Source organism: Rhinatrema bivittatum, chromosome 14 (assembly GCF_901001135.1).
Source record: "Rhinatrema bivittatum chromosome 14, aRhiBiv1.1, whole genome shotgun sequence".
NCBI classification, from domain to species: Eukaryota; Metazoa; Chordata; class Amphibia; order Gymnophiona; family Rhinatrematidae; genus Rhinatrema; species Rhinatrema bivittatum.
Window position 1 is genome coordinate 43,409,619 of NC_042628.1, and position 21,649 is coordinate 43,431,267.

The 21,649-nt window shown below is 42.1% G+C and overlaps 1 protein-coding gene across 3 annotated transcripts in view; it reads left to right on the forward strand.

The window, feature by feature from the left end:
- The window catches only part of CLUAP1 (clusterin associated protein 1), a 229,824-nt gene extending 214,210 nt beyond the window's left edge, over window positions 1-15,614 (forward strand). For all 3 annotated transcript variants that reach the window (XM_029576921.1, XM_029576920.1, XM_029576922.1), the window contains exon 12: window positions 12,671-15,614. In XM_029576921.1, the coding sequence (XP_029432781.1) occupies window positions 12,671-12,838 (168 nt within the window). In that variant the 3' untranslated portion in view covers window positions 12,839-15,614. The remainder of the gene's footprint in view (window positions 1-12,670) is intronic.
- The last annotated feature ends 6,035 nt before the right edge of the window (window positions 15,615-21,649 follow it).

Consider the following 21,649-nt stretch of genomic DNA (forward strand, 5'->3'; position numbering starts at 1 on the left):
TTAGAGGCAGTGAGTGGTATGTGTCAAGCAGATTGATGCCTAAGTCTGCATCAGGCAACCTGTCTCCAATGATATCACCATGGGCACCAAGGTGCTTCGAAGTCCAGTGCTGGTTCAGTTTTCCATTCCTGTGATGACCTCAACTGCATTGGGAGTGGAATTGGTTTACTTGGTATTTGATCATTATCACCTCAGGTTTAACAATATGCCTGTGCTATATGCACCTGTAGTTCCCAGGCCAGCCTTCTCTCATACATTGCCTCATCCTAAACCTATTGTGGATCTGGAGTCTGAGGAGTCTACAGTTTGATTTGTCTATTCACACCTTCTCCAGAGAGATCTCTGTAGCCAACAGGAAATCATTCCACACTGGGAAAACATTTCCTTTCCTCATTTGTACAGATGATGGCGTAGGTCATCTCACTTGTCTTAGGGACCTCAGGAGAGACCAAGACACCTTTACTTGATCTTCTGAAGTACCTGGATGCACCTTTTCTTTAGAACACCTAAAAGAGGATGTAGGAATGCTCACACTTAACCGCTTCTTCATAACAAGAAGGCAGACATGAAGTACCATGTCTAAGCAGCTCCTGAATTTAATCTGAGATGTGGACTTGGAAGCCATCTCAGGTGGTATTATTAAACTTTTTTTAAAATATTTTTTGTTTGGCTAAGTATTTTTTCATGTGGCCTTCATAAAACATTCTGGGGTGTGGATCATTGCACACATGCCAGCATTGCTTTTTAGTGTTGTAGCCAGTGATCTGGTATGATTCCCCTTTGTTATATCCTAATGCTATATCCTTTAAGGAGCTTTAAGCAGTCTTCATCTGCTGGGACAGTTGAACATTGTATGTGACTAAGTATGACAACTGTGTGAAAGTTGCATTAAGGTTAGTTGTGTGGTATTGCACTTCTTTTTAGTAAAATGGGTCCCCTATGATTAATAGGTTTATCTTTTTTGGAGGTTTTTTCCCCTTTTGCTTCTTTGTATTTTAGAATACTTGAGAAACATACATGCAACCATCTCTGGATTGAATGATTGCTAACAAGGAGCTGCTATTTTTATTACCCATTTATATTTGGGGGTCAGTGTTAGAGCCAGGACTGGATTCCAGAAATTCTGCATCCCAGGCCTGTGTTCTAAGTAGGAAATATATCGACCTTTTGGGATCATGCCAGGTACTTGTGACTTGGATTGGCCACTGTTGGAAACAGGATACTGGGCTTAATGGAACTTTGGTTTTACCCATATGGCAAATCTTTTGTTCTTATGAAATCATACCATTCTTCACTAGTAACTTTCACATTTCCTAGCAATGGCATGGGCTACCAGTCATCATGATGTAATGAGTAGTGGTTTAGTATTTGTCTCTGCTTCCACATTGTTGAATGTTGCTAGTGTATGTACTTGAGCTATATTACTCAAAAACCTTGGGATTAAGTACATTATACTTTGACAACATTTTGCTATTGAAATCTTCTTTTCTCTCACTGTGTCCCCTGTACAGCAGATAGATGCTCTATGGCATATTTTGGAAACCTTGTATCCTTCCCTTCCATGTATTATATTGACTAAGGTGTTTCTCTGTTGCTTATTGGCTTTAATCTTAAACTGCTTTACATTCTTGGAGAGAGGGGTATAATATTGTTCTTGCTTTCCACATTCCATTTTTTATTTTTCCTTCTACTATTGCTCTCCGAAGCTGGAATCAACCCCAGGTCAGTTAGGCCAAGGCAAATCCTCCATCGGCAAGAAGCAGGTTGGTTTGTGATGAAAATCCTATAGTTTCTACTTCTCATGTCCCAAGTGTAATGCCCAATAAAATGTGAATATGAAATATTATTAGGTTTAAGACAGAGTAATCTGATTGGCTAAAGGTGATAATGAGTCTCTAGCAATTATAGTAAATTATATGCATTGTGATCATCTTTACTCTAATTAGTCACTTTTCTTTTTATCAAAAACTTTTGATGGCATTTCTCAGTAGCTAATGGACTGATGAAGCAGCAAGGGAGGCTGTCTAACCAAGCCGTGGAGGCAACAAAAATATTGTCTCTGTCCAATAAACAATCCAGATCAGACACTTGGCTTCTAACTCTGTTTTATTTCTCAATAGCTATACAGCAGTACCCAGCATGTACAATAATCCCCCATGATCATTTCTGTCATGCTGTATTTTTTGACTGGTTTTCAGAATACTGAAAAGTATTTATGATTCCAGTTTCCTGCATTGACCATTGCACTGATGGTGCTAATCACCATTTTGTCCCCAACCAAAAATGAAGTCCCTAGCTAAACTCATGGATATTACAATTGTACTTATAAGTTTATATACCCCTGTCAGAATTTGTAAGATGTATAGCATTTTAAGAAAATGTGAGTAATCAGACAAAACATGTCTGTTATTTTCAATGTTTCAAATTAAAACTATTATGCATCACAGAATAGCACAATCATTAAACAAACCATAACAATAAGGGAAATAATAAAATGCTCCTGTTCAAAAGTTTGCATACCCTTAGTTCTTAATATAGTGTATTGCCCCCTTTTTGCATCAATGAAGGCTTGCAGTATTTTATGATAGCTGGGGTGAGGCCCTTTATTTTTTCATGTGGTAAAGCTGCCCATTCCTCTTGGCAAAAAGCCTCTAGATCCTGTAAATTCTTTGGTTATCTAACATGAACTGCATGTTTGAGTTCTCCCCAAAGTGGCTTAATGAAGTTGAGGTCAGGAGACTGTGATGGTCACTCCAGAACCTTTACTTTCTTCTGCTGCAACCACATAAGGGTTGACTTGGCCTTATGTTTCAGATCATTATCATGTTGGAAAGTCCAGGGGTGTCCTATGTGCAGCTTCCTGGCTGATGAATGCAAATTCTTCTCCACTATTTTTTGATAAGATGGTGCATGCATCCGGCCATCTATTTTGACTAAAAGCAGAGATCCACCTCCATGTTTCACAATAAGGATGGTGTGCTTCTCTTCACAGCATTTATGGTTATGACCATAAAGTTCAATTTTGGTCTCATCACTCCAAATTATTTTGTTCCAGAAGTTTTGAGGCTTCTCTAGGTGCTGTTTGGCATACTGTGAGCAGGCTGTTTTGTGGTGTTGGTGTAGCAATGGCTTTTTTTCTGGCAACTCTACCTCGCAACCCATTTTTGTTTAAGTATGTCCTTATTGTGCATGCTGAAACACCCTCACCACTTCATTTCAGAGAAGCTTGTATTTCAGTAGAAGTTGCTTGTCGGTTTTTCTTTGCATCCTGACAAATCTTCCTGGCAGTTGTGTCTGAAATATTTCTTGGTCTACCTTGATATTAATAGAACTCATAATGTTCCACTTCTTGATCAGAGATTGAATAGTACTGATTGGCATCTTTGAGTATCTTTTTAAATCCTTTTTCTGATTTATAAAGTTGAACTACTTTTGCTCACAGATCCTTTGACAGTTCTTTTGCTTTCTCCATGCTTCAGTAACCACCAAAGTCAGTGCAGCCCTGAATGGAAATGCAGAAGGGTTTTCTTAAGAGCTAAAAACTCATTGTAATTAGTGTCTGTATATAAACAGTTAATCAAACAAGGCACAGGTGTGGATACTTACCTTTCATTGCCATCTCAACCTATGTGTGTCAACTTGAGTGTATATTATCAGTCCAAATATTCAGTGTTATGCAAACTTTTGAACAGGACTATTTTATTATTTCCCTTATTGCTATGGTTTGTGAGGCATAATTTTTTTTATTTTATTTATATTTATATTCTGCTTTTCGCACTTTTTTTTCAGCGCTTCAAAGTGGATTACATTCAGACACTGTAGGTATTTCTCTATCCCCAGAGGGCTTACAAGCTATATTTTTAATGTGTTTCAAATTAAAACTAAGAGATGTGTTTTGTCTGATCACTCATGTTTTCTTAAAATGCTATCAAATATATGAAGGAATCTATATATAATTCATTTACATTACATCATACTAAATCACAACAGATCTTTGAAAACTTATACATAACTTTTTATTCCAATAATTGAAAAAATACACAACATATAATATATACAGTGACTGTTATACAACATAGTAAAAAATTGAACCATATTCAGTATAACATTGCACTACTCCCAACATATACAGTCTAACAACACATACACCTAACTACAATACTACACTCACACATTCATTAAAAATCATATTTCATTGAACAATTCCAAAGATTTACTAAATTAGTCTCATTAAAAACAATGTTTCACTAAATTCCAATGATTTACTAGATTGGTCCCTTCAGACTCTAGATCCAATTTGTTTTGGCTAAATAAGACTTCTTCTGAGGATACTACAAATCCTTAACTTATAATGGTGAAATCGTCTCTTCATAAGATTGAAGCTGACCAACAGGGTCCTTCCTGATTTGACACCAGCAACTTGAAAATATTCCAAGCTTCATTTATTTATTTTATTTATTTATTTATTTATTATTTTTCTTATACCGAATTTCATGACAAGAATCACATCAACCCGGTTTACAATTAACAATGTGTGTAAAGCAGAGGGTAACATAGTAATCAATATTCCAACTTCAAACACAGTAAACAATAGGATGGAAGTGAGAAAGTTACAATAAAACAGGGAGAATTAACTTGGATCTGGAAAAGGGGGAGATAGCTGAGCAGTATAGTCCTTACATTGCAGACAATTGCATAGTTGTATAGTAAGAATGAATCTATATGATACAGTTGTGTAACGTGATAAAAGGGTGCTGAGTATGAGTGTGGTTTCTTTTTTCAAACCAGTTTTTGAATAATAGTTAGTGCTGTTGGGTGGCGGTTTTAATCTAGGCCTGGGAATGCTTTTTTAAAAAGCCAAGTTTTTAGTCTTTTCCTAAATGTTAGTGTGCAGGGTTCTTGTCTCAAGTCAGGTGGGATAGAGTTCCATAGAGGTGGACCTGCTGAGGAGAAGGCTCTGCGACTGAGAGATTTATGTTGGTAGGTTTTGGCATGTGGAACCTGTAGTGATTCTTTGTAGGATTCCCTGATGGGTCTGGTGGATGTGTGTTTTTTAAAGGGGATTTGTAGGTCGAGCCGAGTGTGATGGTGGATGGCCTTGTAGATGACTGTGATGGATTTGTAGATGATTCTGTAGTGAATCGGTAACCAATGAAGGTCTTTGAGGATTGGGGAGATATGGTCGATTTTCCTGGAGTTTGTAAGGATTCTGGCTGCTGTGTTCTGTACCATTTGTAGTGGTTTGGTATATGAAGCTGGGAGGCCTAGTAGTAGTGAGTTGCAATAATCTAGTTTGGAGAAGATTATTGCTTGCAAGATTGTTCTGTAGTCCTGAGCGTGGAAAAGCGGCTTTATTCTTTTCAGAATATGTAATTTGTGGAAGCAATCTTTGGTGGTTTGGTTAATGAATGGTTTGAGGTTCAGACGGTTGTCTAGGATGGCTCCTAGGTCTCTTACGTGGGCGGTTTGCAGGAGGGCTGGTGGTTTTGAAAGTGTGTTGTTTTCCGGTGATATGAGCAGGTATTCCGTTTTTGAAGCGTTGAGGACTAGATTTAGGCTGGTGAGGAGGTGTTTGATTTCTAATAAGCAACTGTCCCAGAGTTCCATTGTTTTCGTGATGGATTCTTTTATAGGGATAACAATCTGAACGTCGTCAGCGAAGAGGAAGTGTTTCAGGCTTAGTTTAGAGAGCAGTTGACATAGTGGGAGCAGGTAGACATTAAAAAGCATGGGTGAAAGGGATGAACCTTGCGGTACCCCTCGGGTGGAAGGGTGATATTGGGATTCTGTATTATGAATTTTGACCCTATATCCTCTGTTCTCCAGGAAGGTTTTAAACCAAGTTAGTGTAGCACCAGTCACTCCTATGTTTGCCAGCTGTTTTAGAAGTAGGTCGTGGTTGACTGTATCAAAGGCCGCCGAGAAGTCGAGGAGGATTAATAGGAATGCTTGGCCTTTATCAATTCCTGAGAGGAGGAAGTCCGTTAGTGAGAGGAGTAGCATTTTGGTGCTTGTAGCTTTGCGAAAACCATATTGATTTGGAGACAGAATACTGTGGTCCTCCAAGTAGTTGGATAGTTGCGTGTTCACCAATCTTTCCATCACTTTGGCTATGAATGGGAGGTTGGAAATGGGGCGAAAGTTGTTGGAATCGCATGCATTTAGATTCGGTTTTTTTAGAAGGGGTTTAATTGAGGCTGTTTTTAAGTCATCTGGGTAGATACCCTGGGACAAAGAACAGTTTATGATTTCGGCTAGGGTTTTTGATATAGTATCCGGGATGAGAAGAAGCATTTTGGAAGGGATTTGATCAAAAGGGTGTGATGAAGGTTTCATATTCTTCAACACCGATTGTAACTCTGTGATGGTGATGGGTTCGAATGCGTTAAGCTGAATGTCTTTGTTTGGGAGAAGATATGAGTTATCGGGTGAGCTAGTGTTAGGTATCAGCTGATTGAGGAGGTCAGAGATTTTTTTGTTGAAATGTAGGGCCAGTTCGTCTGCTTTAGTCTGGGATTTATGACATTCTCCTTTTTGATAAATAATATTCCCTGTACGTACCCGGATCAGTCCAGATGCCTGGGCTCATACATCCCTGGCAGCAGGAGGAGACAGAGAAAAAAACTTGCCTGAACCTGCTACATAAAGCCTAGTGCCACCTGCAGTTCCCCAGTATTTTCTCTGTCTCTAACAGATGGCACAGGGTGCTCTCTACCTGCAGTTCTACTCATTTTTTGGCTTTTAATGTTTTTCTTTTGAGCCTTCCTCCTGGGGGTTTTTTGATTTTTTTCTACGGATTCCTTGTGAGTCCTACCCCGTCCGGTAGAGGCAGACGGGCCAGGGGTTGTTCCCTTTTGTGAGCCCGTCTGTGCACCTGTGGGGTGTATATCTGGTTGTCCAGATCCCTCCCTCATGAGGCCCAGGCGGCTGCAGGCTCCCTAGGGATTTTTTCGTTACCTTTTAACTGAGACTGCCTGTTCCTTTTAGACGGGGTTTACCTCTTACATACTTTTGCGCGACACTATCATCTGGATTTGAGGGCTTCTAGTTGTCCTTCTTTTGGCGAGAGTGTTCTGCGAGCGGGACTCTCCAGGTCCCACCCAATTTAGGGAAGCTTTGGTACATCAGTCTGGACTGATCCGGGTACGTACAGGGAAAGGAAAATTGGTTCTTACCTGCTAATTTTCATTCCTGGATCAGTCCAGAACCCGCCCGTTTTTTCCTGGAGGTGAAGAGTTGCTTGCTCAGCTGTAGTTTTGTCTTATGCGTACAGAACATAGCAGCCTGTTTATAGGTTTCATGTTGACAAAAAGTTTGAGGTTTGATTATTTTCTAGGGTTTCATTGTTTTGGGCATTGCAGTGTTTTTGCTTGGGTACAGATCTATACTGGGGAACTGCAGGTGGCACTAGGCTTATCTAGCAGGTTCAGGCAAGGTTCAGGCAGGGATGTATGAGCCTAGGCGTCTGGACTGATCCATGGTACTATAGGAACAAAAATTAACAGGTAAGAACCAATTTTCCTTTAGAGAACGAGTCTCCATTCAATACTTCTTTCCTGACGTTGCCATGCTGTATAAACAGCCACGCTCTTCAATCAAATAATTTATCCTTAAAGCGGCACCATACAACACTCCTCACCAGGCAATGCCTTACTTTTTCAAGATACTGGTGTCAAAACAGGAAGGACGCTGTCAGTCTACTTCAACCTTATGAAGAGGAGATTGTAGGGGGTGTGCATTCGGATTCTACGTATTGGCAAACCGCAACGGATGTGGCCATATTCGTTGTATTCGTGGGGAAGCGAAACGTATCGCGATTCCCCACAAATACACGAATCTTCTCCGAATTATTCGGCCACCTAAAGAAACCAATTTAAACAACCCCCCCACCCTCCTGACCCTCCCCCAAGACTTACCAAAACTCGCGGGGGTCCGGGAGCCATCCCCTGCACTCACACCCTCGGCTGCCGTTTCAAAATGGCGCTGATAGCCTTTGACCTACTATGTTACAGGGGGTACTGGTGCCATTGGTCAGCTCCTGTCACATGGCCATCAGCGCCATCTTGTGCTCCTACTGTGTGACAGGGGCTGACCAATGGCACCGGTAGCCCCTGTGACATAGCCTTTGCCCATACTATCGGCGCCATTTTGATTATTGGCAGCCGACAGTCCGAGTGCAGGAGGTCGCACCCGGACCCCCGCTGGACCACCAGGGGCTTTTGGCAAGTCTTGGGGGACCCTCCTGACCCCCACAAGACTTGCCAAAAGTCCACCGGGGGTCCGGGAGCGACCTCCTGCACTCCGGCCGTCGGATGCCAGTACTCAAAATGGCGCCGATCGCCTTTGCCCTCCCTGTGTCATAGTGAGGGCAAAGGCGATCGGCTGCCAGTATTCAAAATGGCGCTCTCAATATGTCACTATGTCACGGTCGGCCCCTGTGACATAGTGAGAGCAAAGGCGATCGGCGCCATTTTGAGTACTGGCATCCGACGGCCAGAGTGCAGGAGGTCGCTCCCGGACCCCTGCTGGACCACCAGGGACTTTTGGCAAGTCTTGGGGGACCTCCTGGCCCCCACAAGACTTGCCAAAAGTCAGCCGGGGTCCGGGAGTGACCTCCTGCACTCGGTCCGTCAGCTGCCAGTAATCAAAATGGCGCCGATAGCCTTTGCCCATACTATGTCACAGGGGCTACCAGTGCCATTGGTCAGCCCCTGTCACATGGTAGGAGCACAAGATGGTGCCGATGGCCATGTGACAGGGGCTGACCAATGGCACCGGTAGCCCCTGTGACATAGTAGGTCAAAGGCTATCGGCGCCATTTTGAAACGGCAGCCGAGGGTGTGAGTGCAGGGAATGGCTCCCGGACCCCCCACTGGACCACCAGGGAGTTTTGGTAAGTCTTGGGGGGGTCAGGATGGTGGGGGGTTGTAGTTAATTTAATTTTAGCGGGGGAACGAATAGACATCGACAGATTAACATATCGGGGCGCCATACGGCCGAATGCAACGTATCTGCCCCCCCCCACCCCCCGATGAATCCGAATCCAATGTATGGCATCCCTCTGCACATCCCTAGGAGATTGCATCATTATATGCTAAGGATTTGTAGTGTCCCCCAAAGAAGCCTTATTTAGGCGAAACAGATTGGATCTAGAGTCTGTAGGGACCAATCTAGTAAACCAATGGAATTGTTTAGTGAAACACAGTTATTGAGACTAATTTAGTAAATCTTTGGAATTGTTCAATGAAATATGATGTTTAATAAATGTGTGAGTGTAATATTGTAATTAGGTGTATGTATTGGTAGATTGTATGTGTTGGGAGTAGTGCAATATTATATCGAATATGGTGCAATTTTTTACTATGTTGTATAAGTCACTATCTATTATGTGTATTTTTTCAAATTTGGAATAAAATTATGTATGTTTGTCAAAGAATTGTGATTTAGTATGATGTAATATAAATTAATTATATATAGATTCCTTCATATACATGATATATGTCTACATTGAGCTCAAAATTACTTACTTTTGTGTTTGTGTACCTTATGGTTTCTTAAAATGCTACACATTTAAACTTATGAGCACAACTGTACATTCTGGTGAGCTCAAAAGAGGTCTGTGCATGGGATAGAACATTTTTATAAGTAAAATGGTTTACAGTAATTTTGTTATGATCTTGGAGAGATTAATATTGTAAACTATTTTATTTTTAAAATGCATTTTTTTTTATTTCAGAAAGGGCTATAATCTAACTTTCCTGCCCTTCTGGATTTCTTTATTTTTAATCACACTGCTATAGCAGGAGAGGGGGGGGGGGGTGTTCCTGGTCCTCAGCAAGCTTCATGAGAACTGGGAGGTAGAAGACATTGTTGTCAAATATTATCTTTAAATTGTCAATTTTCAAATTTAAAAACAAGCATAAAAATGAAATCTAACAGTTTTAGGAAGGTCAGAAGTACAGGGACGACATAAAGTACTATAAATTTCAAAACTCCACTTATCTTTAAAACTGATTATAATGCATCACAAAATGGACAGGTTGCCAGATCCCTGGATGGTCGGAAGATTTCCAGCTTTCTTATTCTCTGTACCTTATACTGACATGCACAAGACAGCAATGAACTGTGCACCTGCACATGAGTGAAGGTGGTTTATTTCACTCAGTGAACCTCAGTCAGTATTCTCTCATTTTGTGCCCATGGGGAAAAATCCCTTGATTTACAAGATGATATGATTTTTATATGTTGCTTACGAATGTGAAGTTCATTAATTCTTTGATAGAAATCATTATTTTCGTGAGTGATGGTCCTTACGGTGTAATATATTTTGTTATATGCCATTTGGACAAGCAAAACCAGCCAGTACAAGATACTATCTCATCTACAATGAGATTTACTCTGCGAGCAAGCATGCTCAATTTATATATATGACTCATGAGATAGTAAGATTTTAGTCCAATAATCCAACTCCAAGGAGTCTAATAAGAATACTTTATGCTATACATATTGACTGACAAAAGTTAACCAAAGCATCATAGTGTCTCATAATGATTATAGCAAGGTTTGACATTTAGACAAATTTACTGATTAACTACATAACAGGTACTGTAAATATCTGTAATGTTCCTTCTCTGATGACATTTCTTTTGAATCATATATATATATATGGAGTTTTAAGTCAGTTGATGAAAGTTTCTTTCAAACCTCTCAATTCTTGTGAGCTCAAGTACCTGACCTGGAAGTTTATATTTTTTGTCGTGCACACCTCAGCCTCATCTAGACCTTCGTACTTATCCCCACTTTACACCAAATATCATTGTAGGAGATTGATGTAAAAGGTTCACACCTAATACAAGTTCCTGTTTAAGATGGTGTTGGACTTCCACTTTTAGTAGTCAGTTGCTTCTAACATTTTCCCTTGCATACATAAAGAAGAATTTACCCTTCATATCCTAGATTACATGAGAGCTGTGCCATTCTGTCTACAGTGGACTACAGTCCTTAAAACCTTCTCATGCAACTTCTTTTTCTGGTTTTTATTTTATTTTTTTGGGGGGGGGGAGGGGATGACACCAAACCTGGAGCTAAATATCACAAAAGGAAAAATCTGATTCCAAAAAATCATGTCACCTATAACTTGAGGGAATCATAACAATATACAAAATTCATCTTTTAAATTCAATAAGCAATTAATACAGGCTGACTTATTAAAATGTATCACAAAAGTTTAATATCAAATGTACAATGAAATTTAACAATATATTATATTATCGGACACAAACATCTGAGAGCTAACTCTATTATAAAGATCATTCACACACATGCATACATACTTGCAAAATTGTAATTCATCAGTCTGGAACAGTGTGATGTAATATATCAATTTGAAACATTGGGATGTGGGACGCAATTTACCAACTGCAAATATTGAGATGTGATTTACCCATTAGGACATTTATTTCCAGTCTTATCTATCTTACAATACTACAAAAAAAAACTAAATGTAATAATGTTCAAACATTTTACAAATTTGTTACACTGTTTATTTCTTGATGTTTAATCGCACTAGCTTTTAATGAAATAGTGTTATATCTAATTTAAGTGATACAATTTGCCTCTTTTCAAACAGAAGTTCTATTTTGATCCTTTTGCTGTTTGACTCAATATTCCTCAAAAGGAGGCTTGCCAAATAGTTGAAATCAAATTAACTGAATCTAAGATGAGTACAGCATTACAAGATTTATGGATGCAATTATCAACTTAGTTTTTTTATAAATACTTCATACAATATTAAATAGCTCAAACCTGTATATATTTCCCCACAGTGATTCAGCAAACTTCAAAAATTGGCTAAAATATCCCCATTCATACAAAAACACTGCACTCACTCATTCACATGCACACTTAAAAAAACAACCTTGATGTTTTTTCAAATATCACTAAACATTGCAAACATTTAAATATTTCTATGCAATTTTTTTCATTTATGACTAACCCAAAGACAAGTATTATCGTAGGGAGATAGCAATTTATAGTGCTCCTGTTAAGTGAGTCCCAACTTTATCAAATCTTCCTCGATTCCATTACAAACAACTGCCACGTATGTTTTTGCCAATTATATGCAGGAGTGAATCAACACTGTACTTGCTCAATTTTCCCACAATGACAATGGGAGATTCCAAGTTGATCTTTTTGTTACACCTTCATACTTCAAAAAGGAGACATTCAGATAATAAGATATTATATGTATACTTTCAATTCACCCCATCTGCATAGGAGCCATTCAGATGATAAGATATTGTTTATTCAATTTTCCAAGGTGAAAGTTCAATACTTATTATCCCATTGCATGCTGGTAATTTTTGCTTGTCCTTCATGCATAATTGAACAAGTGTCCAAATATATTAGTGAAATAACAGGCCTACAATTACCAGAATGCATTGGATGAGATTTTGAAAATCCTAGATAAGCCCAGCTCATACTCACTGGCTACTTGATAAGTTATTCCTGTGCCCTGTAATTATCTTTATGCTCTGAAAGGTTATTGTGAGCTTAGAAGATGGTGAATGCACTGCAGATGTGACTAATGGGCAGCTCTGGGCACTGAGAAAGAGCCCCTATATAGAACAGTGACCACCCTGTCTTATGATTCAAACCCCCTCTCATGCAGGATGACTCTGACGATAGTGAAATGGACATGGATGATGAGGATGAAGATGAGGATGATGAAGATGCAGATTTGGAAAATGACAACAACAGCATTGAAATCTCACCCACCAAGGCAAACCGCCGAACAAGGAAACCAGAGGCCCTTGATGACAGTGACAATGACTTCTAAATATCTTTCCAGCCTCACTGCTCGGATATCCCAGTTTGGAATTTGGGCAGTAGGGAATGAGATTTATCCAATATATCATCATTCATATTATTTTCTTTCATGATTTATTAGCTTAATGTGAGCATCATTATGTGCTGAAAGATCTGCTGTTCACATTTCTAGGCAGAGATAGTTATTCTCTTAACCAAAAATGACAAAATAAAGCCATGCTAGCATCTTTCATTACTTCTTAACTTTTGAATGCCTGTTTGCTAGGGTACAGCTTCTAAACACACTGATACCAAAAGAACAAACTAAGGCAATCATTTACTATGCTGCAATATTTTATCATGGGAGGGGACAAATATCACAAGGACTGTTACCATGGTATTTTTCCCCTCCCCCAAAAAAATGTTGCAGCTGCTTCCCCCTGATAATTTTTCTCACAAATTAAACTTTGTGAGAAAAAATATCACAGGGAAAGGGAAGAATGCTAGAGGGTGGTCCCTTTCACATAGGACTGCCATTGTCTTAGAAAGCCACCAGTGCTCCAAAATCCTTTCCCCCCCCCCCCCCTACCCTCCACCAGGAGGAGTGGGTGGGTCGGGGTAGATCCTCACTGCCTATAGAGGTGGCTCAAATATTTAAAAAAAAAAGTAAAACAAAAGAGATGTTGAAAACCCTGTGGTGATAACCCACCATCCTCTTCCCAAATGCAAACAAAAATACCCCTTGTCTAAGCGCACCCCCCCAATAACAGCCTGTCAAGGCCCTCCACACACACACCCAGCCCACACTCCAGATCCCCCCCATTATGTCGCTGGTAGTCTAGTGGGACCAGAGTGCCTCTGAGGCTTTGAGCTAATTGCCACTATTTTCCAAAATGGCACCGACAGGCCTTTGCCCCTATCACTTGATGGGGTAAAGGCCAGTTTTACACTTTATAGGCTTACCATATCTTAGTAAATGTACCCCTAAGATTTATAGTATCAGAACAGGATGAGTAAGCAAACTATAGCACAGTTGGGAAGTGAAGTACCTCGTCTTTTTGCCATACTGCTTGTTAGGTGCCAAATATTGAGTGATAGGAAACAAGTGCAGGTACCTGTAGGTGGGTAGTAACATAGTAAATGATGGTAGATTCATCCTTTTTTGGTAGATATGTAAATAGAATTGCCAAATGCAACTCGGCCCCACCTGACCATTTGGGTCTTCCACCTGGTCTAGTAAGCCTCCTCTCCTAGTTGGCCCAAGCACGGCCAAAGTCCATCGCAGTATTGGACTCTCCATGCTTTTGAATAAGTTGATAGCTGAGCAAAAAGTAAGTCGGTTCTCATAATTGATTCACAGTCTTTTTTTAAATAACTTGCAGGAAATTCTTTTTAGACCCCTATTAGCTGCATTGCCAACCTAATGCCACATCTTATTTACTAAGCTATTTTTTTCCGAGAGAGAAGGTAGCTTTAAAACTCCCCATCTTTTCAAAGCAAACTTATGCACATAATTGGCTGAGTATTCATAGAATCAGCCATGCTCAAAGTTACACCTGCTCCAAGCAGGACACAACGTGCATGCATATTTTCAAAAATACTTGCAAATATCTTCACCCCCAACTCCATCCTCCAGAACGCCTACTCCCAGTGTGCAGAAAAGTATGCATGAAACCTGGTTACACATGGACTTTTACATGACTGGCCCCAGTTGATTTTCAAAGTGCCATTTACATGCTCTGGTTTTCTAACGCCTATCCCCAATACATTCTGCAGTATAACAGTGGCCAAATTTCATTAGGATGGGAAAAATAGAGCTGAACTAATATTGGGTGACTTAGAGTGTCATGGACCAAAGTTCCTTACAAGTAGTGTATTGGGCCAGTATTCCTTATATATATATTTAATTTAGTGAAAATTATATCCTCCTGTTTATATTGAAATGGCTTTATTGTATAAATTTATGGCATGAACCCTCAAACTGCATATCATTTGGATTTATTTAGAGCTAGGATTAATTTAGTATTGAAATTATTACTATATGTTAATGAAGTTATGCTTTAGTGCTGTGTGTTTTTAGGTTCATGATAGAAGTGTAACGACTTATTTCACCTTTTTAACCCTGTTCATGATAGTCGCAACAAGTACTTAACATCCATACAGTAGGCCATCATGGATATGTGACCTCTGCTCTGTGCTATTACAGAGAGGAAACTGCTGAAACTTAGATAAACAGAGACTAAGACAAAAATGTATTTCCATCACATCATATAATCACAAATGTTACATAATGATTAGATAAGAGTGGTAAAGAATGTGCACGAGAAATCTACCTGAAAGACTTCTTTGGTGGGGGAGACTCCCGATCACATCCTCACGTTGAACTCTGGAATCTAACATATAACTGTAGGTCATAAGGAATAGAAGGAGCCAGTCCTAGTTCAAAATTCCCTTCATACATTTTGGCACGTCTTCATATTTCCCAAAGAAAGTAGCAGTGTATATCCCAAAATGTAATAGGAGAGACAATTATAAACTTTTTTTTTTAAAGCCAGGATAGTGTCAACCATACCTGCTGATCTGATGATTCTGATTTGGTCATTTGCTATTTCTAGGGTATTTGCTTTAGATGTTAATCTCTTGTTGTGAATCATATTCTCACACTCTGGACTAGTGATTCTTATATATCTGTACATAACTCTTCTGTTCTTGTGAGTCTTAACTTCTATTTGCAACATTTGTGTGCTGCTCAAACTGCTTTCTTTATATTAGCTATAGTGTGAAATTAAATATATTTTTGGTATGTACTCATTTGATTACTTTTATTCCAATTTAAAAACCTGTACTTTAATGTATAAATATATTTCTGATCTATTACTCCATGCACAATTGTGAAAATGTAAATATATTTTTACAGTAGTACTAAAACAGACTGAACTTTGTAAACTGGCATTGTCACATACTGGTGAGACTAGTGTTGTTGTGCTCCATGAAAATCAGTGTAGGAAAAAAAAGTAGTTATGCTTCACAGCTCCTATAAAACAATGCAGTAGTTCAGCTTAATAGAGTGAATCTGATGCATATTCTTATTAAAAAAAACCCTTTAGGCTTATGTATTGAACATGCCCAGCCAAAAACAGTAACTGAATTCAAAAAAGCATGGGAAGAGGACAAAGCATCCTTGATCTATGGTTTTATTCTTGCTTCCCTGCAATTAAGTAAAGTCTGTGATGGTGCAATAGAAAGGGAGAAAGAGCAGACTAAATGAACCTTGTGATCATTGTCTGCTCTCATAGTCCATGTAACATGTAATGTATTTAGAATAGATAAAGTGATTAAATCTCCAGTGCTGAGCATTGTGTATAATGTTGAACATCATATTGTTCATGTCTGAGCTAACCTGTCTCAGATTTCGGACAGAAGAGAATACAGTGACGAAGACAACATTTTTAAGCAATCTTTACCCATCAAGTCAGCACTCATTTAGGAACAGATGTTCTCCTAGGACAAGCACGATGTTAGTACTCACACATGGGTGACATCATCAGATGGAGCCCGGCGTGGAACTTTGATCTCAAAGATTCTAGAGCTTTCAGCATGCCCTACTGAGCATGTGCAGCTGTGGGCATCACCCTGCCTCCAAGGCAAAGTCCCTCAGTCTCTTCCTCAGCGCTGATCTCGTGATTATGGAGCTTGTGCTCTTTTTTTTATTAGAAAATGTTTTTCACAGTATTCATCTTTGCTTTCTTCTTACAGTTTTGTAAGTGAGTTTTCTAGAGCTGCAGCTTTTCTTTCTTGCAGTTTATTCTTTTTCCAACTGTCTGCTGGCCGCATGGTGGGTTCTCTCCTGTGCAGCCTGATAGAGACACTACAAAAAAAAAGAAAGAAAAGAAAACCTGCTCCTACAGGTTTTTGAATGTGTCCTCTCTTTGCTCTGACTGGTTTTTTTTCCCCCCACCCACAGTGCTTACAAGACTGGACTATGCAGTCTGTCTGTGATCCGGGTAGGCCGCTGAGCCTGGGGACATGCCTGAGTTCTACCCAGGCTGGAGTTCCATGGCGGTTCAGCAATCGCCTAGCATCGGTGGATTCAGACGGTGGAAAGAACAAGGACCATGCAGTTCCTGTGGGGAGGAGTGCTTATCCTCCCCACATCTCCATGGGCGGGAGCCATGGATGACATTGCTTCCGCTTCTGCTTGCCAGCCTTGGCAATGCAATCTCATAAGAAACATAAAAAATTGCCATACTGGGTCAGACCAAGGGTCCATCAAGCCCAGCATCCTGTTTCCAACAGTGGCCAATCCAGGCTACAAGTACCTGGCACGTGCCCAAAAACTAAGTATATCCCATGCTACTGATGCTAGTAATAGCAGTGGCAATTTTCTAAGTCAACTTGATCAATAGCAGGTAATGGACTTCTCCTCCAAGAACTTATCCAAACCTTTTTTAAACCCAGCTACACTAACTGCACTAACCACATCCCCTGGCAACAAATTTCAGAGTTTAATTGTGCATTGAGTGAAAAAGGTTTTCTCAGATTAGTTTTAAATGTGCTACTTGCTAACTTCATGGAGTGCCCCCCTAGTCCTTCTATTATCCAAAATAGTAAATAACCAATTCACATTTATCTGTTCTAGACCTCTCATGATTTAAAGACCTCTATCATATTCCCCCCCCCCACCCCCCAGCCATCTCTTCTCCAAGCTGAACAGCCCTAATCTCTTTAGTCTGTCCTCTTAGGGGAGCTGTTCCATTCCCTTTATCATTTTGGTCGTCCTTCTCTGTACCTTCTCCATTTCAACTGTATCATTTTTGAGATGCGGTGACCAGAATTGTACACAATATTCAAGGTGCGGTCTCACCATGGAGCGATACAGAAGCATTATGACATTTTCCATTTTATTCATCATTCCCTTCCTAATAATTCCTAACATTGTTTGCTTTTTTGACTGTCACAGCACACTGAGCCAACAATTTCAATGCATTAGCCATTATAATGCATAGATCTCTTTCCTGGGTGGTAGCTTGCACTTATTCACAGCGCTTCCTGGAAGAGAGGGTGAGTGGAGCCTGGGCTAGCAGCTTGCTGCTGCACTTTGGTGCCATGCCCATGAACAGTTGCCTATGCACAGCTATGACCAGTGCACCGTTCATCCGATGCATCAATGTCGGGACCGCGTTGGGGACGGGGACGGGACCCATCTTTGGGTACCATGGGCCCCTTGACATCATTGCAATCCAGGATCACCCTTGTTGTGTTGAGATGCATAACCGCCCACAGTGGCCTTTGGTGCCATCGGCATCAGTGGAACTGGAGTCTCGCTGCCTCGATGCCCATGGTGTTGTGATGCGGCGCACTTGATGACACAGTGCCCTCGATGCCACTGTGCCTTTGATGCATTTGATACCTCGGCAGGGTGCACTTGCCTTAGTGCCTTCAGTGCATTTGATGACTCTGTGCCCTCAATCCCTTGGCATGGGGCCCCCAGTGCACGCGATGCCATGGTGCCCTTGATGCACGATGTCACAGCCTGTGCCCACTGTGCACTCGATGCCTCAGTGCTCCCATTGCACTCAGTGCCCTCGCAGCCCTCGTTGCCTTGGTATCCTTGCTCCACTCAGTGCTGTGGTGACCACAGAACCATCGATGTCGTTGTGCTCTCAAAGCTAGATGCCCTTGATCCATCAAGGTGTGTGCATGGCCACCCTAGGGGCTGGTGAGGTCAAAGCGGTAGCAAGCCCTTGATGCTGTCGACCCCACTAGGTCATCAAGGTGTGCAACCTCTGTGCTAGCAAGACTTCAATGCTATCGTGATGTGAAGCTGCCCCAACACCATTGATGCCCTCAAGGTCATCAAGGTGTGGGGCCACCGGAGAGGCCTTTGGACCACTGATGCCTCTCATTACTGCCTCGACTGTGTCGAGCCCCACCAACCAGGCACTGGATTCGCCATTGAGTGTCCTTGTTGCCCCTGGGGCCGTCAATTACTGGTACTCTCTGAAGCCCCTGCATGGTCCTGCAGCCCTCAGGAATGAGTGCAGGGGTTGCCATCTACTTAAGGCACTCTGGTGCACTGGTGCATCTGTACGCAGTGGTCCGGTGCCCTCAGGGCTCCTGGGTGATGTCCACTACAGAGCACTGGGAAGCGCAGAACTGCCCTCTCGGCCGACAATCCCAGTGTTGGGGACCCCACCAAGATGTGAACACCATCAATATTAATGGGCATTAGCTAGGCTCTCGTCAGCCATAATGCTTGCAAGGCTATTGAGCTTGCAGCATCAACACAACCGGCAAATCAGTGAGCCAAGGGCAATTGCTGTCAGCACTAGTGTTCGTCTGTTCCTTTTGATATTGATGAACTGTCAGGGGGCTGCAGGGCCTCTCCATGCAAACACCCATGGCTTCTTTGGTCCTTACCTTCAGGCATCTCAGTTTTGATGGCCTGCCTCCTGGTGCTACCCTCCACCATGCCTTACCTAGAGCGCCAGTGGTGCTGGGGACGCCATCATCACACTGTCCTCTCCAGTCTGCTGGAGTTATTGTGATGTTGATGCGCAGCTTGCAGAGTTGGGACAGACTAGGCATCTGTTCCAAGGGACCTCAGTCACTGCCAAGCAGCATTCTTCCTGACTGTGCAGTCCTCAGCCACACTAGGGTTCTGCCATCTTTCAGCATGGTCTCAGCCTCCCTGTCAGTTCGTACCTCATAGGGCTAAGGAGCACTGGCAGGGGAGGTGTCATTACACACTCTGTGCTTGGTCATGGGGTGGCGTGTAGCACCAACTCAGGCATACGGTTCTCTATCTTCACTGGAGGATTTCTCCCACAAGCTCGGCGCTCAGGATCATGGGTGTGCCACCATCCATGAATGGGTTACTATGGCATGAGTCCACCCAGTCAGCTTTCACAGCGGAAGGCTTCCAATTGCCCTCTGTTGCCTGGGCGTTGGTATGTGTATGTGGATTGTTCCTTCCAGGCGGTCACAACAGATTGTGTTCCGCAGTCGCAGGTTAGCCTAGGACTGCATTCCTGGTTGGATTCTGAGGTGAGTGGACATCGTGAGGGTGGCTCCAGTGTCCTCTCCTTTCTCAGCAGAGGCATTTGTTTTTCGCTCTCTACCATGTTCTTGTGGAACAGTCACTGGGGCTCTGTCCCTGATAAATGGTTTTCTCTGATCTAGAGCCATGAGTCTCTGAATCAGTATGTCTCCTTGGAGGACAGGGCTGGGGAACGGCATCGGTGGTCGTTGGGTTGTCTTCAGCTGGGGCCCCTCTGGGGATTGCAGTGGTGACCTCCCCTATCCGAGGCTGGATGCCTGTGGAGGTTGGTCGAGTCTGCGCCTCAGTGATCAGTGACTGTGCCTCAACTCTCCTTTGGGGGGTTGCTAGGCCCCTATCCCGCTACTTCCCTCTCCCCTCTGGCTGGGGAGACTTGACTGGGTTCCAGGTCAACCTTTTCGGGTTCTCCTCGATGCCCAACTATGCACCCCTTCGAGGAGTGACCCTGGTTTTCCATTCCCAGGCAAGGGATGGCACTGCTCTGACTGGCACCAGTCCCAAGAATAGTCAAGAATACCACTGTCCCTTAGGCACTCTAAGACACAGCAGGTTTATCCATGAGGGAGCCTGTCCAGTGTTGCTCTCTAGTGACCCTCCAGGTTTCCCCCTGTTCAAGAGTCACTTTGGAATCTGTTGGACTCAATGAGCGTCTTCCTTAAGCATTGTTATTGTCAGTCATTCTAGCCTGCAGAACCCTCTTCTGTGAGGAGACTTTCAGTCCATTAGCTGAGTGATTGTGCCTTTCACCCTTTTGCTGCATCCATGGCTGAGGGAGTTGGAGGCCGAGTACCCTGCAACAGAGGCACTGTCCTTTGCTTGCAGAAGAATGCAAGCTGTTTTTCCCCTTTTTCAGGATCACCCCCAGCTGCGTACAGAGGAGTCCTGGGTCATGCAACTGCTGTGGCTTGTTGCTTGTTCTTTCAAGCATGCCATTGCTGGGCCACGTGCTCCCTTAGGAGGGGAAGTTTCTCCCCTGGGGTAATCGCTCTCAATTTCTGCTGTTTCAAGAAGACCGAGTGCTCCATCTCAGTGGGTTACTCCCTGCTGGTTTCGGTAGTGAGTTGTTCGCTTAGGGTTGATAGACAACCAGGCGACTTGTGCATGCCTCAGCAGTCCTCCAGTCTGCCTCCTTGTATTCTTCATGCCTTCCAACTTCTGATGGATTGTCGAGGGGAGGTAAAGCTAAGGCGCCCGTGGTATATCTCTGTTTACCTACAGGGAAGGATACACAGTGCCTTTCCACTTATTTTCGCCATTCTCTAGCCAAAACTGCCTTAGTTTTTTCTCATACTGTAGGTTGCTCAATGGGCATGCCTGCTTCCCTTGCAATCCTGTGACAGGGTAGAAGAACCTTTTCTGACAGGTGCTCTTGAGTAAGCTTCAGGGTCAGCTTATCTCCCTGCTTGGGAGGTTTTGGGCTACAGATCGGTTTCAGGGATTGTCTCTCATCCCCTGAAACCCTTGACACTGTCCTGCGCAGTCAGCTACATCTGATGCTTTGGCATTCAGTGTCTGTCTCAGGCCCTGCTGTGGCTTGTTGCTTGTTCTTTCAAGCATGCCATGGGTTTCTTCTGCCCATTCGGCCAACCAGCCATACCTGGGCACTCTTCTCCAGACCTTTGGCTATCAATGGTTGACAGTCTCTTCTGGAGGGCTCTCGAACCCCATTTGTTTTTCGTTTGGGTTTTTTTTTTTTTTTGTTTGTTTTTTTTTACACATTGAAGGAAACTGAGTGGTTTTTGTGTTAGAGTCTCTCTTATTTACATCTCTGGGTCCTTCCTG